Raw genomic sequence first — 20250 nt, 5'->3', positions numbered from 1 at the left:
TTGTCAGGATCTCTGCATGTGATTACATTGTTTTTGCCAGCCTGATTATCTTACACATCAACATGAATAGCCAATGGTTTGTGTGTGGAGATTTCCTATTAATACAAAAGTTCACACTTTGAGTTGAATTATTTATAATAAAGGTTTTTCTGTTGACATAAGTTATTTCTTTTTTTTTTTTACAATTTTGGATCCAAACTAGAAAGTGGTCAAAGCTGGAAACGATAAAAAGAACTGGAATCACCTTTTGCTCTTGTCATCTTACCACAGACAATGAAAATATGATACATTTTTTTAGAGCTTCAAAAACTTCTACAGACTGATTTCCACAAACTGGTACTCAGTGGTGAAGGTTGAAAAGTTATCACAATAATATTGTCATATATGTCAATATGAAGAGATTGGATTGCAGCAAGTTATTTGCACAAGTAAAAAAGGACATCCTGTATATATTTACTGTTACCATAGTGATGATGGAAGATTATGAGGATACATTTGGCCAGTGTTTACCACCAGAAGGAAACTAGACTGGGGTTCTGTATGCAAGGGCACTTGACAAACATGTATATACAAGCATGAGAACACGCATACTGTCAAAAGACATACATATGACTATACAATGCCTTTGCAGGTTATGTAAATGTATATGCAAATACAAGCGTTTTCACAGTGGCTTCAAAAGATTGAGTGCTCTTTACAGACAAAGGCAAAACTTCAAAGCAAAGGCTCTTGGCTGGGAAGATTCCCCAAACACTAAAAGTCCTCTCACACTCCAACAACGCTCAAACAGTTTTCATCCATCAGCATGCAGTGTATTAGAGAGAAGCCCGGCATTCCACCCACGATAATCTTCTAACCTTTCAATCTTCTAAAGTGTTGCTACTTTTTTTCTTTTCTTTTCTTTTGTCTGTGATGGAGAAAGGAATGGCTTTACATTATATACATCAAACTAAAGAACAACAAGTTCTCCCCTCATCCCTGACTCAAAGATCAAAAAGACACAAGATAGGGCAGACATAGATCAAATACGCCCGTGAGAAATTTACCCAAAGGACTTCTCAAGAGCCTCTGCTGGCGTGCTCATCACACTTATCCTGTAGTACAAATACACACCTGAGTACAACAAAACACACACACACACAAAAAACACAAGTTCACATAAGAAAAAAAAAAAAAAAAAAAAAATCAGGACTTAAATTTCATAGTTTGAGATGCTAGTAACAACATAGAGAATTGTGGAGGGCAGCAGAAAGATTGACCCAAACTGCTGAGGACTGATGACAAGATTTGTTGCCTCGCAAAAGCCTAACTTGTTTCCAGCTACTCAACCTTAGCCCTGTCAAAATAAAATGGTACATGTCAGTTTCATCCTTAAACCAGTTCACTAGTTACAATTACAGAAAAGGTACCAGCAGACGTGACCCATACATAAAAGATCTAAGACCCCCCTTGAGGTAGAAAAAAAGAAAAAGTTCAATTCACGGTAGGAGAGATGATGAGCAGTATGCCTCTCTTTTCATGCACAGACTAATGAGACAATCAGCAGCAGGCTGCAACAATCTGAACTTCACAGGATCATGGAGGTGCCTCTAGTTTATTACCAACTATCTGGCAAATCACTCCTCTCCATTAGACGACTAATTTGAGGATGGCCTCTCAAACAACAGAAAAAGCGATCAAAGTTGACAAGAAAAAAAACAGTTTTTCATGACATCCAAAACATTACAAGAAATTGTGCTTTGAAGAATCGTTTTGTCAGCTATTTCTTTCCAATGGCTGTGGTCGTGTGCCAGCAACGTGCCTATAATAGGCAAAGAGGAAATTAATATCTTATGAACCTGCTGCATACCATATGAGACAAAACATAACTCCTAGTATGGACATTTTTTTTCTCTCCTCCACCGACATCCCAAGCCCCCTCTTACTTACGCTTTTGACTTTAATGTACAACTCAGAGCCCCCCCTCCACTGAGGATGCTCAGTCTTTCCTCAACACCAATAGTTCTGTAGGCACAGCAGCAGCGCTGTCAGAAGGGGATTATAATGCCTCTGATCTGGTTAATGGACAGTAATGGTAGATGGCTAATGAACAGAAGGGAGGGAGGCTAAGAGAAGAGTAGAACCGATTGTGAGAGTTAAAGCTGAATGAGGGTGAGCTATTCCAGAGGTTTCCCTATCCGAGTGGGTCAGAAGGGAGATTAACCCCCCGGCTCTTTTACTCTCCTTTTTCGGCTCTCGGCTGCTCTTTATACCACTTTTCTTTCCTCCAGGGATCTCATTATGGCAGACTCATCGGCCATGAGGACTGAGCCTATCCGAGTACGAAATGGGCTAAAGAGGGGGACATTCCCTGTGTGTGTGAGGAAGCGTGTGTGAGAAAGCAGACCAAAAAAATAAAAGACAAAAGGACGAAGAGAGAAAAAACTGGAGGCTGCAGGAGAAGGGAAAAAAATAAAAGAGTTGAGGAGATGACTGGTGGGAACATGAGTGTGCAGAGAGAATTTGTTGAGAAAGTGTTGAAATAGAAAAGGAGAGCAGATCGCCTCAGGTACCAGATTGTTATTACTCCTGCAGATGGTTAGGAGATGCCTTCGTCAGATTTATGCTTTGTTGTATCCTGTTTATATAAAATAAGGGTGGCACATCCATGTTTATATGCGAGTCATATGTGAGGACCCATGGAGCTATACGCTTGTTTACTTTAAGTAATGTCAGCTAAATGGCACGTTTTCTAGATAAATAACCATTTAAAAGCATGTGGGGAGTTTGCACTGAGCTACAGCATCCAATCAAATCCCCATACACCAGCTGGAAGCCATTGTGCTCATCAAAATGCTGCACACAGCCCGCTGTAAATTTCCAATGAGAACAAAAAAAATGTTTAAAAAAATGTATCAACCCAGTGCTCACAAAAGAACTAAATGTAAAAGTAAGATGTTAACTCCTTTTCCACTATACGTCCTGATCATGGTCTTGCCCCATGCTGTTGTCATCATTTGTCACTTCTTTTCCGTTTGGGTAACAGCTTTCATTGATTTGTCCTGGAGGGATCATAAGGTTTTCTTAATGTAACACTGAAGGCTGCTGGTGCGTCTGTATTTGTGCGAGCTGATGGGAACACATCAACAGATGTATCGATGCACATTTATGTTTGGAGAAGAAGGAGTCAGACAATCCACAGAGATGGAAGCTCATGCAGACTAACTCATTCTAATAATCACTCCAAAACCTACCACTCTTTATCTACGTTCCATCACCACCTCTCCTAAGCTTTTTAGCCATCCATCGTCCTTTCTGTGCCTTCTGGAGACATTAGCTCCATCTTATCCTCATTTTCTTTCACTCCCATATAGCCATGATGAATCTTTAAGATATCCTCCCCCAATGGGCTCTCACAAAATCAATGGCTATTTTGGAGCATTATTTTCTATTATAACTGAAAGCTGGAGTACGCATACAAGTGTCTGGAAAGACAGTCACGTGCCAGGAAGTGTCATTTAAAAGCCTGCAATGAAATAATTTCTTAATTTCAACAAATTGCTGTTTGCAGGCCAGCAGGAACAACTACAACTTTGAAGCAAAACAACCTGTACTGCAATAGCTGACAAGTCAGATCTACATTTCACCTGAACAAATTCCTTCAGCACAACAAATGCAACCTACAGAAATCTTTTAATCACATACTTCATATCAAAGAAGGAGATTCTGGGGCCAGTTGTGAAAAACCAACCTAAGTTTACTGTTTAAGTAAGAAACTTCATCTCTCCTCCACCAAAAGCCAAACATGAAACATGAAACAAAACCAAAATTAAAGTCTTATCAGAGGTACAAACTGATGAATATCAGTTCATGACATTACTTGAACTAATTATTATCGAGCTTAAAATGGTAAATATGGAGATATCACTTTCACCAAACTCTCACCTCAACTTGGTAGCTCCAACTCATCGTTCAAAGATCAGAATAATTTTCAAAGATCATCTCTTTGTAACTATTCATTGAACAATAAAGTGTATTAGTTGGTTTTGCTGGCATAAGTGCAAGCAGTGAAGTTGCAACGAATGAGATATTCAACAAACCTGTCAGAGCATTCAGCTGTGCCTTAATTTTATACATTATTCATTCAATTGTGTTATCAGAGGCTATATATTTTGTAACTTCTAAACATTTTTTCTTTTTTTCTTTTATTCATTCACAGTGAGAAGATATGGGTGGCCGAGGGCTAATGCACTTTTGTTCTGTTGAGTGGAAATGGGAAAAAGCATCATTTTAGAGTTTTGCCTTTTAGTGTGTGCCTTGAAACTCAAATGCAACATTGGTGCAAGCATAGTCCTTAATAATATGGTAATACCCGAAACAATTAACCCTAAACCCAAAATTGGAAAAATATAAGACATGATGCGAGTCTTTTGCTGTTACGGTAAAAAGGAATGAAACATGGAAAAATACCAGCAGACGACAACAGCATTTACAGATCTGAGCCAATCTAAGAGATATAATGCTATAAACAGGGACTTTCTGTATTTTATGAACAAGTGTAATTTCAAGAACAAAATCCATTAGAAGCGTGTTGACTTAAGTGTGTACGACTGTCAACGCGTCCCCGGTAGGCATGAATATTCCTCCAGAGTTTATTATTTTGCACAAGGAGTCCCATTTACCTCTTTGAAGGATGCAAATGTGAGAGTTACTGTCTCTCAGGAAGCCGGCTGAGCCTGGCCCTGTTTTGACAGTAAATAAGGTAATAGGAAAATGCCATGGCTATTAAATGGATTAAGCCCGATTGATGTCAACTCTCGAACAGAAGTGTATAAATTCATTTAAAAAGGAGACACTGACTGACACCAATAAAACATTTCTCTGCATCTGTCTGCAAATGCGGGAGGCTGGTATGTATTTGTGGATGTGGACCTGTGCAAATGTGTTTGCGAAGGTAAAAGCAGTGGGAGGGAATGACACGGAGTGGGGTGAGAAAAGGGGATTAAGGTGGGTAGAGGTGGCAGCACGGATGAAGCCGTCACTTTGCTTCGTGAGATTCTTGGCAGTGAGAGATGAGAGAATGATCTCCCACGCAGCCTGCAGAAATGCTGACACTAACACTCTCCCTTCGCCTGGGCCTCAGAAAAGGAAAGGAAAAAAGTGCAAACAAGCCACAGAGATAGGAACAGATCAATGTCCACAAACAAGCAGCGATGGACAAACAAATTTATTGCAGCCTAAGCAGAGATTAAGTTATGTGTGCTTTCTATATTTGAAAGTGAACTCTGTCTTATTTTCTTCTTCTACTGACAGTGCTGCTCTTCTCCTAACTATCCATCACCTGAACCACTTCATCAGTGATCAGGCAGGCCAGCAGCAGTATTGGTTTTTAGGGACAACTCTGAAACATTTCATATTCATTCTCATCTCAGTCCTTTAGCTTTGATCATTGGCTAGTGGCTCTGAGTGAAACTCACCGAAACATCCCAGAGGCCTGCACTCAGCTGTAAATCCACAGAAACAACTAAGTCAGCACATATGGATGCTCCTATGCAAATGCGCTCTTAAAGATGTGTACACATTCAGATCGCTCTACAAAAGGGCATACTTTCAATGCTAAATACAGAGCAAAGAGTACAAGTGGCCAGACGATAATCTATACCTATGCACATAAAAAGTAGTTCCGCTGAAATACTCTTAGTACCCACAAGTTCTTGCAGATCTTCATTTATTAGTAATCAATGCTTCAAAGGCTCTGCTCTCTCTGCAGGGTGCAAGACTTCATCTGTATTCAAATCTGCAGCCAATGAGTTATTAGGTATCTTTCTCAAATTCACTGACATAAGTGGGTTTGCATAATGTTAAGTTAAGCCTAAGGGTAAGTTTGAAACACGGTGTGCACTACTATGAGCCTTCAAAATGTGACCTTAAACATGCTTAGCATTTTGAGTTTCATTAGTGGGTGAACTCCAGTCTGAAAATTTGACTCACTTTTTATAATTATATCCCTATTTTCTGACTAAAAATGGAGGTCATTACTTTGGTTTTAAGGTATTTACATCCAAATTGAGGGATTAGACATTACAGTTCTTCACTACGAAGAACCCTCTTTTTCAAGACCTGAGACATTATGGGACTTCGACATAAACATGAGCAAAATGTTCCTTTTGATACAATCTACTGAATACTAAGGCAATGACAACTTAAAATCGGGAACTTTTGGACAACACTAAAGAATGTGTTTCCTTCTTTATGGTGTATCGCCAGGCCGCCAGACTCCAGCTTCATCCAGTTTGTTCTTGGAACTTTGTTTTAATTTTGTCTTTAGCAAAAGCAATTCAGTTTAATCTGCCCGAGTCCTCCATTTAACTTCTTTACCTTCAAAACCTCTAGGGCTGCTTTTGCAGTGTCTCTTTGGCTCATTGTCCATTTGTACTGTGAATTACCAACCACCCACCATGTTTACCACTTAAGAGCCATAAGCCATACACCCCCCCACTTTAACTGTCTTGGCCAGGAGACTAACTACCAAAGACGATCTATTGTATAGAACTCTCTATAAAACCAAAATATTACTTACTGTAATTATACTTTGCCTTTTGTTAAGTTTCTAGGAAATTTATGAGGTTTGAATTGAAAAATTTCAGGGGTGCTGGTTGGCAGATTTTCTTATGTTCAGACAAGCCATGTGAGCCGTGAGTCCTTGTCTTAAGCTAAAGTAAGAAAGTACTTTCTCCTGGCTGCAGTTTTGCATTTAATGAACAGACAAAACAGCGGTATCTGAGCATATATTATAGAATCACTGACAGCTGCAAGGACTTTGTGGAATTGAAATAATTTACTCCTTTAACTATTTTGGATCAAGCCCCCATACTACTTTGTTACACAGTAACCAACACACCAACAACTCCTGCAAGTCCGCCAACATAAAGCAGCACTCCGATCACAACACTCAAGCCTATTGATTTACCATCAACAAGCTAGGCCCAACATGACCATAGCAGGACATGCAGAGCCCAGGCCCTTACTGCATAAATAATTTATCTGTATCCAGTTATACAGCAGATCATCATATCTCGACAGCAACTGCAGTATCAAATTGGCACTGAAGCAAATAGTTGCAATCTAGAGGCATTGCTGTACAAGATCGAGTGTAAATCATGAATGTTTTTCAATGTAAGATTAAGAGTGTGCTGCAGAGTCTTCTCAATGCACATGTGCGCTCAATATCAGAGTTCCATAAAATATGTATGAGGTATGTTTGAACCTGCCCCGCTCTCCTACAGGGCAGTGGCAAGGCCCGCCCACCCTCCACCACCACCACACACACACACACACACACACACAAAGATGTAATGTGGCACCCTGGCCTTAAAGTGATGAATGTCTGTCCTTCAGAGCACACAACAGCCACAAGAGAGTGATACAGTAAGAATGACGACAAACAAAGTGAGAAAGAGGCAGACGGCATGATAGACAGACAGAGTCAAAGAAAAGAAAAAGTGGAAGGAACAGTGTAGTGCGTTGTGGGCAGAGGTGGAGGCAAGATGAGTGATGCAAGGGAGTGGGGAGGTAAAAAGGCTGGAGGAAAGAGCAGTGATGCTTGTCCAGCTTTACTTTAAAAACTGTTTCTAAAGAAAAAAGGTTAGGCGGTTTGTAGCACAGAAAGTGAGTATTTGATCCCAACAGAAAAGTGAAAAAAAAAAACCATCATAGGATGCAGCCAAGTAGCTATTACACCAAGTTGCAGCACTACAGGGTTGCGGGGTCTTTTTGGCGATGCATAAAATATTCAGATTTTTTAGCTAAAGCAGGTGTTAGTAAAGAGGTGAAAGCATCAAATGCTGGTAGCTGGAATAGGCTCTGCCTTTGTGGAAGTTTAAAGGAACTCTGCTAGGTCAAAATAGCTGTAGATACAACTGTAAAAGGCCTTGTTGAAAAAACAAGAAACAAAATAGACCTTTCAGAAAAAAAGAAAAGCAATGCACTGCTAATCACTGCAACACCAAAAGCATTGAAGACCACAAAAGTGGAAGATGGCAAAATGTTTTATTTGGTAGAAAAAAAATACCAACAATACTCTCAAGGAGACAGGCTTATTGTTTCCAAAGTCTATAATAAAAAAATGTCTTCACTCGTGTAAATAAAGAGGATTTTCCTCAAATCAGAAACAAGTGGAAACACACAAGGACAGAAAGGCAAGGTAAGACTTTAATAGAAAAGATCCGAAGATGGCAGAACATTTCTGGAGCTTAAATTTTTTAACAAAAGAAACCAGGATGAACTTGTGCTTGAGTGATGGGAGGAAAAGAGTGCTGAGAAACAGAGATTGGTCTATGATAACGCTGCACCACCATATCAGTAAAAAGAATATGTCTGTAATTACCCAGTAAAAGGGGAAGAAAGAGAATGCTCTTAATGGAAGAACAGTCTGACTTCAGCCGAAGTGACTTTTGGCTTTCTAAAGACAAATCTATTGGATGAATGAATCGCAAAAAAAAATGTAACTGAAAGAGGCTGAAGTAAAGAATCTTAAGCAGTTCTTGCCTATATGAAAGTCATTCACCAAATACTGGATTTCTTTCTTTTAAAGTAACCCAGGTGTTAACAGTTCTGTGAATTTGGCCAATCATATTTGAGCCTTTGAAAAGGGAAGAACTCTGAAAAACCATTATCTTATTTCCTAAAAAGATGAATTAAAGGTGAAATACAACATTTTAGCCTCATCTTAAATGCCTCATTTCAGATTATTTGTACTGAGTTACTGAGAAACTGTCACTATTTCCCTATGAAATTAGGTTTCAAATGGATTTGTTTCATATAGTCATGTGAAATGATAAGCCATCTCTGTATCCAACATCTCCGTTTTTATGTGAGAGCAACTTTCTAATTAGCAATACATTTTTCTGCAGTGTAAATGAACAAAAAGCTCTTTCAACCAGAACAAACAATATGAAAACGAAGCACACATATTCACACGCACGGTCTCACCAGGACACCAGCCCATCTGTTTGCAAAAGGATACATGGTTTTCTTTATCACTGCTTAAAAAGAGAGTGGGGAAAAAATGCAACCCACACACACCAGCAATACATAGACATGACATCATATTTTTCTGGGCTAAGTCTCTGCAAAGAGTGTGGGAAGGGATGCGCTTGTGTGACTTGGTGTGATTACTACAATGTGAGAGCCGACACAGCCTGGGAGCACAGCACAACAGACTAAGTGTGTGTGTTTGCTTATGTGTGTGTCAGCGTCTGTCACTTAGAACTTGAGGCGGTTTAAAGGCATCTTTTTCACTGCATTCATCTCCTTATCTCTGCCTCTACATCTCCAGCACAACTTTGTTTGTTCCTTTTTGCTCCTCTTCTCGCTGTTTATCTGATGCTCGTAGAGTTGCTTTTTTTCTGACTTTTCTTTGGCTGCCATGCCCTGTGAGCACTATTTAATTCTCCCCCACATCCCCTTGGGAAAATGAAGGGGTAAGGAACGAGTGGGGGGTGAGTCGGTGGGCGACAAGGGCAGAGGCACTTCATTAATCAATCAACCAGCTTTGAAAATTCACCTAATTAAGGGCCAATTACAGATCTGGGCACAGTGCCAGCTGGCCTCCCATCCACCTCCACCAATGCGACCCCTGTGGTCCCCCAAATGACACTAGAGGAAAACACCCCTCCCTCATCCCCTCCTTTTTTCTCTCTTCTTTATTAGTATTTTCATTCATGCATCCACTCACCCCTTGGTTTTTCATGCTCTGCAGAATCAACAGATCACAGCTGACAACTCAAACAGCACTGAAGATAAGAAGTCTACAACTCGAGCCACTCGGCTCATTCTCATCTTATATCATATGGAAGCTTGTTTTATTTCCTATTTGCAGTCTTACCGGAGAAATATCCGTAGTCATCACAGGCTCAAGGAGGTTCTCTGAAGGCATCGTCTCTGCCCAATGATGGCTGCTACGGTCCTGCTGTTGTACCTCCAAGCTCCCTTTCCGAGACATACTGGCACGCCAGGCCCGTTGGATCCTAGGAATGTAAAATTTGTGTATCTGTGACATCTACAGAGCATATCAGACGATGATGTCACTCAAAATCTAAGTTTGCAAAGTGGAAGAGGCAATTTTGAATATAACAACAAATATCACTGGTCAGTCTGTGGCTGTGGTTTACATTGATCAAATTCAGTTACTGTGGTGCAGTGTTTTCATGACATATTTGTTTTCTTTTCTTTCACCCCCCTCCACCACCACCCCCCTCTCTACATAGCCCTCCTTTTCAGTCCTGTCCTTGGGAGCTCGAGTGTTTGCGGCTTTAAATTTTTAAGGAAGGCCACGCCCCTTTCAGGAAAAGTTAATTGATTCACATAGAAGAACAGCCAGTGGGAGCTGCATAACAAATGCAGTTCACCTCTGCACAGCCGATGCAGCAGGCACTGATGAGACATCCCGCTTCTTCTTCTCGCCATGTGATCATTTCAATGTAGATTACAGCCATAATTATAGCATAACCATTTTATTTTATTTAGGTGTACAGTATTGTAGACAGCCTCTCAGTTTACAAAGTCAGAAGTTTCACAGTGCAGAGCGACATGACTTGTACGTTATCATGGTATCACGTTTCTCTGTGACTGTCCCTTAAGAGATTGACAGTGAAGGAAGACAATAAAATTAATCGGGGGGGGTACCTATTTACATTTAATTAAATCACATTCTCACAATATGAGACATTTAAGGAAACAGTAGCTCTTTTAACACAGGAAGATAAGATTTCTTATATCAAAGCATTTGGGGGACAGAGTAAAAAAAAAAAATTGATTTATCTTTGCTTACATTTTCTTTTATAATGGTGCCCATTTGTTTTTGTTCTTGATTTTGAATCTTGCCCACACACTAGACCACTCTCCAGCTCTCTCCGTATATCGCTTTCAACTCCCTTCCACCCCCGTTTTAATCCCAGCATCAGAGTTTAGAATGGAGTGTGAGATCAATTATCCAATGGAGAAACACATTCACCTCCAGTGGAGCAGGGAGACAGCTGAACCAAATGGAACAAATTAAATTAAGCCATAACTCCCTGCTACAAAACCAATACCTTTACCTTTGTCTTTGTCCATCCCCATCTTCAACCCTTTCACTCCCTTTTGGGCTCTCAGTCCATTCTCCCCATTCTCTCCATACTTCCTGTTTGACTGCCTTTTCTCTGAGTTCATCCTAACATTTGTTTGCTCTGCCCATCACACCTTTCTATTCCCCAGTCGTGTTGACTCAAGACAGAAATGGGTCTCTTTCTATATTGCTCAACTTTCAAGGAGGGGAAGCCAGAGGCGGGAGCTGTCCTTCGCTTTTGCACCTATAAAAAGGGTGAGCCCATGTTTAACTAAAATCTTATTACAGGGCAACAAGAGTTCATATACTGAACATTGCACTCTGACCTGAGAGTCCAAAAACTAATCAGTGTAAAGATTGAATTAAAGTAAACATAAATTGATCTCTCTGGCACGGCCAGTTCAAAGTGCTTTTAAGGGCAGAGGGAAAAGTGGATGACAGTCAGAGTGAAAAATTGATTTATAACATGGAGAAGAGACATTGATAGTTAATTAATACACTAATGCAGAAACACAAGTCAGAGGTCATACTCACACAATAGCTTTCATCTCTAGGTGCTGCTTCTGATCACGATGATGAAGGCTATTGTCATCCTCTTCACTCCTACAAGAGCAGCTTCTGTAACAGAAGAAGAAGAAAAAAAACAACAAACCAAAACATTTGTCAACACAGGACACACAGTTTGAAACTCGTCTTTTATCATAATGCATTTTGTTCATGTGTAAGCTCCATGTTTTGGTACAGAGAGATGTATGGAGAAAGCCTGTGCTACATTATTGGCAGTAGACCAGAACATAGAAGGGAAACTCGAACAGTAGCAAAGTTAGCATCAAGATCCTCAAATTAGTAAAAGCAAGGTTACATTTAGACTGTAACCACTGAGGGAATCACAAGGACAACTCACTGCACTATATCAGTCAGTACGTTTTTGATATGAACTGCTGGACAAGAACTGATGTCATCAAGTATCTGTTCTATGTCAATCTGAGCTGCTCATTCATATTGAAGTGTCATGGCTGAAGTCTCAGGGTGTCTCCTTCTTCTGCTTTCAAAGAATCATCTATAAACACCCTCATGCACATCCTCATCCCCACTGTAGAGTAATACAAAATGTCTTCACACTGTAGAATAAAGCATTACTATAACAAAAGAAGATTACAGTTTCATGATGTTAGGCCCTAGAATACAGAATGACATCCTCCAATTGCAAATTTAGGGCTTTCGATAAAAAACATTGGTAACAGTTGGGACATTACAGTGTCTTACCTCTCAACTTTCTGAACTACTTGCCCTCCAATGTGGCTGCAGTAGCGATGATACCTCTTTACTTCTTCCTGCACAGTGAATACATCAATTCATCAACATTTTCCATTTCATGTACTAAGGATAGAACCTGTGGAACATACACAGTGTCTGGTTTGACTTTAGGTAATAAAAAAAAACAAAAAAACATTTACAATAAACATAAAAACAGCATGTAAGGCTGGACGAGTATAAAATAAAGTTAAGTTAAGTTATCCAAACATTTATAATAAATGCACAAAAGTCTAAAAATATAGAAGAGTAAAAACAAAAAATGTTGACCTTGGGACAAAAACCAAATGATAAGTTGATCTCAGTGATGTGGAAGCCACATAAGGTTGTAATAGGTTAGAGGTATTCAAAGGAACAAGCTTTTGCATGATAAACCAACAATAAAAACTTAAAATCAGTCCTTTACTATATTAGAGAGTCTGTGAAGGGAAGTGTCAGACTGATGTTGTCATGCTTCCTTAATCATGTTAAAAGATGAGCTGCAGAATTCATGACCTACAGTAGCCATGATAGGAAGGCCTGGCTCATACCAGCCTACAGGACATTACAACAATCCAGTTGGGATGTGATAAAAGCATGTATCATTATCTAAAAATGATTTATTGTGCACAAGGTTTTGATCTTGGACAAAAGCCTCAGTTTGAAGGAACTTTTTGTAAACTACGGATTTCATCTCTAAACCGTAACAGAGGGCTTTTTTTCTTTGCATTCGAGTACATCATCAGTTTATTAACCTCAAGAGAAGCAGCACGCCTTGGGCTGTTAACACTGCCATGAATAATCATGAACACAGAGATGTTGAGAAAGGTATTGCTGATGTTCAACAGGATGTGTGAAGGGCAGGTGCCAACCAGCCAGGTGCTAACTACAGATCAATGGCTCTGACAGCTCAGAGGATGCAAAGCTCAATAATACTGGGCACACAAGTCTGTTTCCAAAACAGCAAAGCAGCTCAACTCCACCTTTACCCATCAGAGTAATGGGGTAAATTACTCTGATGGGTAGTTTTCCATGCCCATCACTGTCTACATTAAGCGCAAAAGGAAACACTCAGCTCACAGATAACTACGATACAAGCTTGAATGACTATAACGCATGAACTGAAAAAGACGACCTTCGTATTGATGAGCCCACAGAGAATTATCACTCGCTATGAAAGTTGAGATCAGCTCTAAGGAGCAATTTGGTGGCATTCAAGTGTCTATCATCTCCATCCTTCTGGTTTTTACTGCAAACAACTTCCCCATTTTGAATGAGTCTCACCGCTCTTAACTCTGATATTACCGGCTGAAATAAGCAGCTGTACACTGCATTATATCACTGCACTCATACCAAGGGGAACACACACACAAAGTTAGTGATGACTAGAGAACATAGAGAAGCAGTTAGAAGCTTAAGAGTCATATATTACTCTCAAGAGTTGGCAAAAAGTAAATTGTGCCTAAAAATGAGAGAATATTAAATTTAAATTCACCAAGTGTACAGACAAGCAATACCTGAACATGAATGCGTAAATAAGCAAGAGCGGGCCTGTCAGTTGCAGAAGGAAATATCAAGGCAATTCCGCAGTCATAGCTTCCTATTCTGAAAACCCATCAAAAAATGCAAAGCTATGTTTCCATGAGACATCCCTGTCCCCCAAAAAAGGATTGGAGATAAAAAGAGACTGAAAGAAGAAAATATTTGAGCTTTTATAACATTTCAAGTAATCAACAAGATCCAAATAAAAAGCCCCTTATCAACATTTTATGGCCTAGAATGATTTCACCTAGAACATGTCTGTGTTCGTGTTGTGCACACTTGGATACATGCGTGCAGACACGGTGTGCTGCTGCTGTATTAGTTGTACAGCTCTGAATGTTCTTGCTCCTCCACTCACTAAAGCCAGCAGAGATTAGGAGTTCAAGATACTGGGCAAGGAGCCAATGAGAGTTTATATTTAACTGCATCAACAAGTGTGAGGATGGATTTACCGAAGATTCCATCCAGATGCTCAAGCCAGAGGAAAGAATCCATGACCAATGAAAACAGAAGTGTTTAATCGGGGAGTGAAACCATTTAAAAAAAAATTCAAAAATGACAAAAATGTGATCTTGACATGAATGAACATTCCTACTATGATTAAAGTAGTCAAGTCAATTAATTAAATTCATTTCACATTCCAGAGAAACTACATTTTAATGCATTTGCAAGCTTGGAGCCAGATAAAATGTACTAAAGTTATACAAGAAATCCCAGAGGAGCTTAGGAGTACAGCTGATGATTGGACACATTATTTGCAGCTAGTAGGGTAACAGTGAAACAATAGCTGGACACATGGTTGTGCAAAGACACTGACTTAGCAGAAACTGTTCTAGTGGGCAAGTAAACAACTTCATGACATTATTTTCGATATCAAAATAGGGGAAATCAATAGACTGAAGGGTGGGGTGGGAGTGGGGGGTTGAAGGCAGACAGAAATGAGCATTAAGTGGTTGAAAAATGGGAGATGGATGGAAAAGAGGACGGAAGGAAGGGAGAGAAAACAGCACACAGCAGAAAGTCTGCTTCCCTTTAATTGATGAGGTATTAAAATCATAATTTCTCAGAGTCCTAGTTCTATCAGAGAGATCGATAGCAGGCGGAGCTGAAACACACACACTTATTCTCTTGACTGCATGGGAGATGATTCAGCCCATGTGCCCTTCTAGAATGGCCCTACAGTAGCAACTTTCCCCTCACGGAAAAGCACATGAACAAAGACACGCATATCAGAGGAGTGAGAGCGATTATACATGCACGCATCAGTGTGATCTCGGTGGACTTTGCTGCAGCGCAGGGATGCGTTAAAGCGTCAGAGTGGCTGTCGAGCTGTAGCTCAACTTGCCGATCAGCCCGAGGAAATACCCAATCAGAAAGGCTGTACCGGTGGAGATGCTCATTAATCGCAACATCGGAAATCAATTTACATGCGCAGGGCGTGCAAGGAGTAACACTGGAATCAACATTTGCTCTTTCGCCTGAATCCCCGAGTACAAAAACTGCTTGATGAGAGATGAGTGTCATCGTATGATTTGAAATTGGCATTTTCTCTTAGCAATATGGCTATGGGGCAAAACGGCAGACATTGATGTCTTCATGTAGTTTTGTTAGAAACCTTTAAATCCAATTAGAGGTGAGGGGAGCGTAACAGAAGCAGGAGAAAGAAAGGAAGTCATTCTGGTCTAGTGGTGTAAACTGACGAAGATTATGAATGACAAGCTTGTGTATGGACTGAAACTTCACTGAGGTTTACATTGATCAAGCCGTCATTAATACCAGGCTGGAGCAAATGCAGTGGAGTGACCAATAAGACACAGCAACACAAAAGGAGGCTTTCATTCTCTACCTGTCATTAAAAAGACTTATTTATTTAGCGCCACACAAGTAAAAAAATAGTTTGCCTCAAAGATTGAACTAAAAACAATCTCATACAAAGAGCTCTATTATCTGCTCTATTCTATTCTCACTCCACTAATCATCAAATATGAGAAGCTGGAAAAAGCTAATGCTTGAGGATAATACATGATACAGTGTGTGACAGCTGATCTGTTTTCAGAACTGTTTGTTCATTCATTTTCTGCTGACCTAATGACTTGGAGAATCAGATAAATCTCAATGACCAATGCAAAAGCGAATCAATGAGGAAGAAGTGCACACAGGATTATTTGTGTTTAGGAAAGATGGAGATATCCAGAGAAGTGTGGAGGCGCGTGGGCTGTGAGGAGTTGGGATGAAGGAGGTGTGAGGGTGAGAGAATGACTATAGAGTACATCAAAAATGCTAAATGGAGCACTTGAGACTTTTCGACCTGCTAATATTAACCAGAGGAAAGCTGTTCTGGTTAACATATGGAGAGGAAGAGGAGCGAGAGTACGCACACACATCATCAATGAGCGTCTGTCTTCCAGTGAACAAAGACTAAGCGCACACTCCGAGACCATAATCAGCCTTTTTTAAGACATGGTAAACGGATGAGATGGCTATCACTTTAAAACTGGGATATATGGGTGTGCATCCATGCATGCATGCATGTTTGTGTACTGGCCAGTGAATTTATGGTGCCTTTCGATGAAAAGACAAAAGATCTTTTTTCTTCTCGTGGTATTTAACCTGCATTTAAAAGCACAGCTGTATGTCTGTCTCATGAGATCATGTCAGGTCAAAAGACTCCATTCTGGCAGTGTGCAGGCTCATCTCACTTCTGCGCAGGTTATTACAGCTCAATCGTGGGGCATTTGAGTGAGTTGGAGCAAACGGCACTCAGCACTGCGGTGTCCCACTGGGCAAGATACAGTGATGCACTTCTGAAATACGACACCACACTCCCACGATGTTCATCTCTGCATACGATGTGGAATGCTGCATCCCTGTCTGTCCTATCACACGGGGTCTGAATGACACACGTGTTGGTTGGATTTCTGCTCATGTTGAGCAAAACCTCATTAAAAAGGCGTCACACTGAGACATTTTTTCTTAATGTCCAGTGAATTAGGAGCAACTAGAGGCTTCATGGGCAATACTAATTAATGGTTTTAAGATTCAAGCTGTGAGTGTGGTGTCAACCATTTCAACTAAACTGTATATTTTATGCTTAACGCCATTAAATGTGACCTATTTGGCATGCTGTTTAAATAAGCTCTCTGTAAAATGGTTAACAACACGGCGAGGCCGTAAAATTCAGCTGTCCCATTGATTACGGGGTAATAGCTAGATAGATTGATGTGCTTCTCAGGGGGTTCCCACCTCAGCAATGACTCTGAATCACTCACGCGAACACAGCAAGAGGAGCAGCCTCCATAACCAATAACCCACATTTGTATCCTAACTCATATTTCATATCACTGATTAGTCTTTCACCAAGCTTCTTGGGCTGACAGGGACCTCCCCCGACATAGCTTCCCAGAGTTGAGCCAAGTCAATTCGGATACGTCAAAATGAATCCATTAAGATTTTTGGGACAAATCTAGACACAAAATTGTGAAGGTTGACAAGAGCATGCAATAAACAGGAGCATATCTGAGTCTGTGCATGTGGGGAGGTGTTGCACCATCGTGATATATTGCAGAGTAGGTAGGAAGCTATGATGGAACAGTGCTCTCAGATCTCACAGGTTCAATAGCCTAAGCCGGCGATAATGCGCAACACTACATCACTGGCATTAAATATTCACCAGCTCAATACAGGCAGGTGAACTTGCGCACCTACACTCCCAAAGAAAACGTCTGCACGCTAAAGATGACTGAAGCAAAACAGATTTTTACTGTGAAGTCAAGAAGGACAACTGCTCTTTTTTAACCCCAGTGTTTGAGTTTGTAAACATGTATCAGATCCTGTGCATGAGCTCTGGCCTTATTGAGGAGTGCCTGACACCTCATTTAGCTGAGGAATTCTACTGTTCCTGCTGAAAATTAAGTCATTTATAAGCGAGGGAATTATATGGCATTAATGAGACCTTTTCAGCTGCTGCACTGACAAAAATCTTTAACTGGCCTCAAGCCAACATAAAAGAGCGATTTCCCCAAATCAAATTGAATTCAGCTAATTGTGCCATTTGAATGGGTGAATAAGGGGAAGCTAAATTAAAAGCAGATAGGAGATGTGCATGGAGGGCGGGAAGCAGGTTTACTCAAGCTTTGCAAATATATCTGTCCATAGTGTTGGTATATTTATGTTATATCTTCCCTGGAAAAAATATGCTTAAATATTGCATAGATCATGTTATTATTTGGTTTATAAATGGTTGTGAGATAACCTATAAAAGTGTTTGCTACTGAGCAGTGATAGCATCAACTTACTGCTGAGTTAATTACATAATTGCTGAGATGCTCCCTCATCAAAAAAAATAAAATTAAAAAAAAGAAGAAGAAAGGATGACTGGCTTCATCCAGCTATGCTTTTCCAGAGCACACAATCCAGTTTATAGTAGCGACGTTAACACTTTCTTACCTGGTTATTAATGCACAGAGCAAGGTGCTTCCTCTCCCGAGCCAGACTCCCGCTCCGCAGCCTCACCTCCTCTCCTTGGTACATGCTTCTGGAAGGACATCACTCAAGTTAAAGATGCAAAACTATCCAATAAACAAATCTGTTACAAGCTGTCAGTACGCCAATCGGCTGTACTGAGTGTTCTCAGGAACAGGGCATCATCATGCAAGACAGTATCACTCATCGGTGCATGTCGAAGCAGCCTGTACTGGAGCTTCTCGTTCCTCTTAAACGAACACTGTTGCGTTACATTTGCAGATTTGAAGAGGAGTCTCTGGATGTGACACCAACCTGTACGCGCCGTTCCTCAGCATGACGAGCTCCTTCCCAGCAGTCAGACAGATGAAGTGAGCACTTTGAGTCGAGAGCAGCTGGTGAGAGACCAGACTTGGAAAATTCTCGCAGCCAATGGGATGCTGAGCGTGTGCGCGTTTTTTTTTTTTTTTTAACGAATACAGTGCCGCCAGCTCGTGCGCTGACGGCATCATTTAACTTGGAAATCGGCGTTAAATGCAGCATTAATTATTGGGAAAGCTGTATCTCTGGGGATGGGAGTCTATTATAGGGTTCTTTAAAAGGTCCCTATGTGTGCCAGTCTGTTTGCACATAGGAGACACAACGGGTTATTTAAACTGCTGATGGGTGGGCAAGGGACAAACACCTGCAAGCCAACCTCACACACCAGTAGATGAGTTGAAAGACACTTGGTCAATTTATTAAAGATTTTAAAATGTTTGCATAGAGGACTATCAAATCTGACCAGTGACCAAATTTTAATAAATTCAGCCTCGTTTCTTTTGGGTCTCAGTTTAAACTGCCCCCCTGCGGTGGCCCGTGTGCCGGAGGACGCTGGAAGTGGATGTTCCTGTCTCCACATATAATCAGCCACACTGTGGGGAATCTGTGGCCAACATCAACAACAAAACAGTCAGGTTTCTGATTTTTAGTCAACACTGCAGTTTGACGTTTCTCACCTGCGTAAGCGTTCACTGTTCCCTTGGAGTGTGCCGCCACTGTGCTCGTCAGGATCCGTTTGGATTCCCGCCAATACAGAGATTTTACCGAAACTTGTGCTTGCGCAAAATCAGATTAACATCACGGCATTCTAGCGTTCACAGCTTTCAGTGTGAGCTGTTTTAACTACAGCGGGGTTCCTGATTATATTCTTAATAGTTGACACTACTTACTAAAGGTGCTATGGTTTAGGGCCCTAAACAGCCTCTGTGGGGTAGGCTATGCGCTGTCTTTTTACACTCTTAGTTGTTTGTCTTAAGTTTGTGGTGTGTTTTGTGCCATACCACATTGCACACAGTCTAGTTGTTTGTGAGGGACGGTGGTCAGTTTGCAGCTGTAAAAGTCCCCTGGCTGAAGGATGAGGGGGGTTCAGCCTCGCGCCTGTCCACTGGAAGTAGACCGCAAGAGGCCCTATTACTATCAAGTGTAGCTGATATTTGCAGTGCCAAGAATACAGATTCCAGCAACACTATCTACAAGCTTTCCTTAAAGAAAAAAAAAAAAAAAGTTTTATTGTTTCTAATATAGGCCTGTATAAAAAATATATATAAATATCTGTAGCTAAAAACTATGTGTAATATTTTTAAACTGTTTGGGTATCTTGATAACGTACTTATCCTGGAGGTTAAGCACATTTAAAAAAACAATATCATAGATGAAGTGAGTGCTTTAAAAAAAAAAAAAAAGTGTGGCCAGAGGTGGAGAACATGTCAGGAAACTGGTGTCCTCTGTCGTTTGCAGAGGGCTGCATCTCTAAAATAGTTACTGGAACAGCATAAAGGGACCATAAAAAAAATAAATCCATTTCACATGATACAATGACCTGGATA

General features: G+C 40.6%; 1 protein-coding gene across 1 annotated transcript in view; it reads right to left on the bottom strand.

Moving 5' to 3' along the window:
- Window positions 1-18765, bottom strand: part of schip1 (schwannomin interacting protein 1) — a 220438-nt gene extending 201673 nt beyond the window's left edge. The window contains exons 1-5 of the mRNA XM_075473311.1: window positions 18698-18765; window positions 18368-18455; window positions 12353-12420; window positions 11621-11704; window positions 9866-10007 (exon numbers count right to left, since the gene is read on the bottom strand). Coding sequence (XP_075329426.1) covers window positions 9866-10007; window positions 11621-11704; window positions 12353-12420; window positions 18368-18455; window positions 18698-18720 — 405 coding nt within the window. The 5' untranslated portion in view covers window positions 18721-18765. The remainder of the gene's footprint in view (window positions 1-9865; window positions 10008-11620; window positions 11705-12352; window positions 12421-18367; window positions 18456-18697) is intronic.
- Window positions 18766-20250: the final 1485 nt, after the last annotated feature.

This window comes from Odontesthes bonariensis, chromosome 9 (assembly GCF_027942865.1).
Source record: "Odontesthes bonariensis isolate fOdoBon6 chromosome 9, fOdoBon6.hap1, whole genome shotgun sequence".
In the NCBI taxonomy this organism is placed as follows: Eukaryota; Metazoa; Chordata; class Actinopteri; order Atheriniformes; family Atherinopsidae; genus Odontesthes; species Odontesthes bonariensis.
This window is presented reverse-complemented; position numbering and strand designations above follow the sequence as displayed.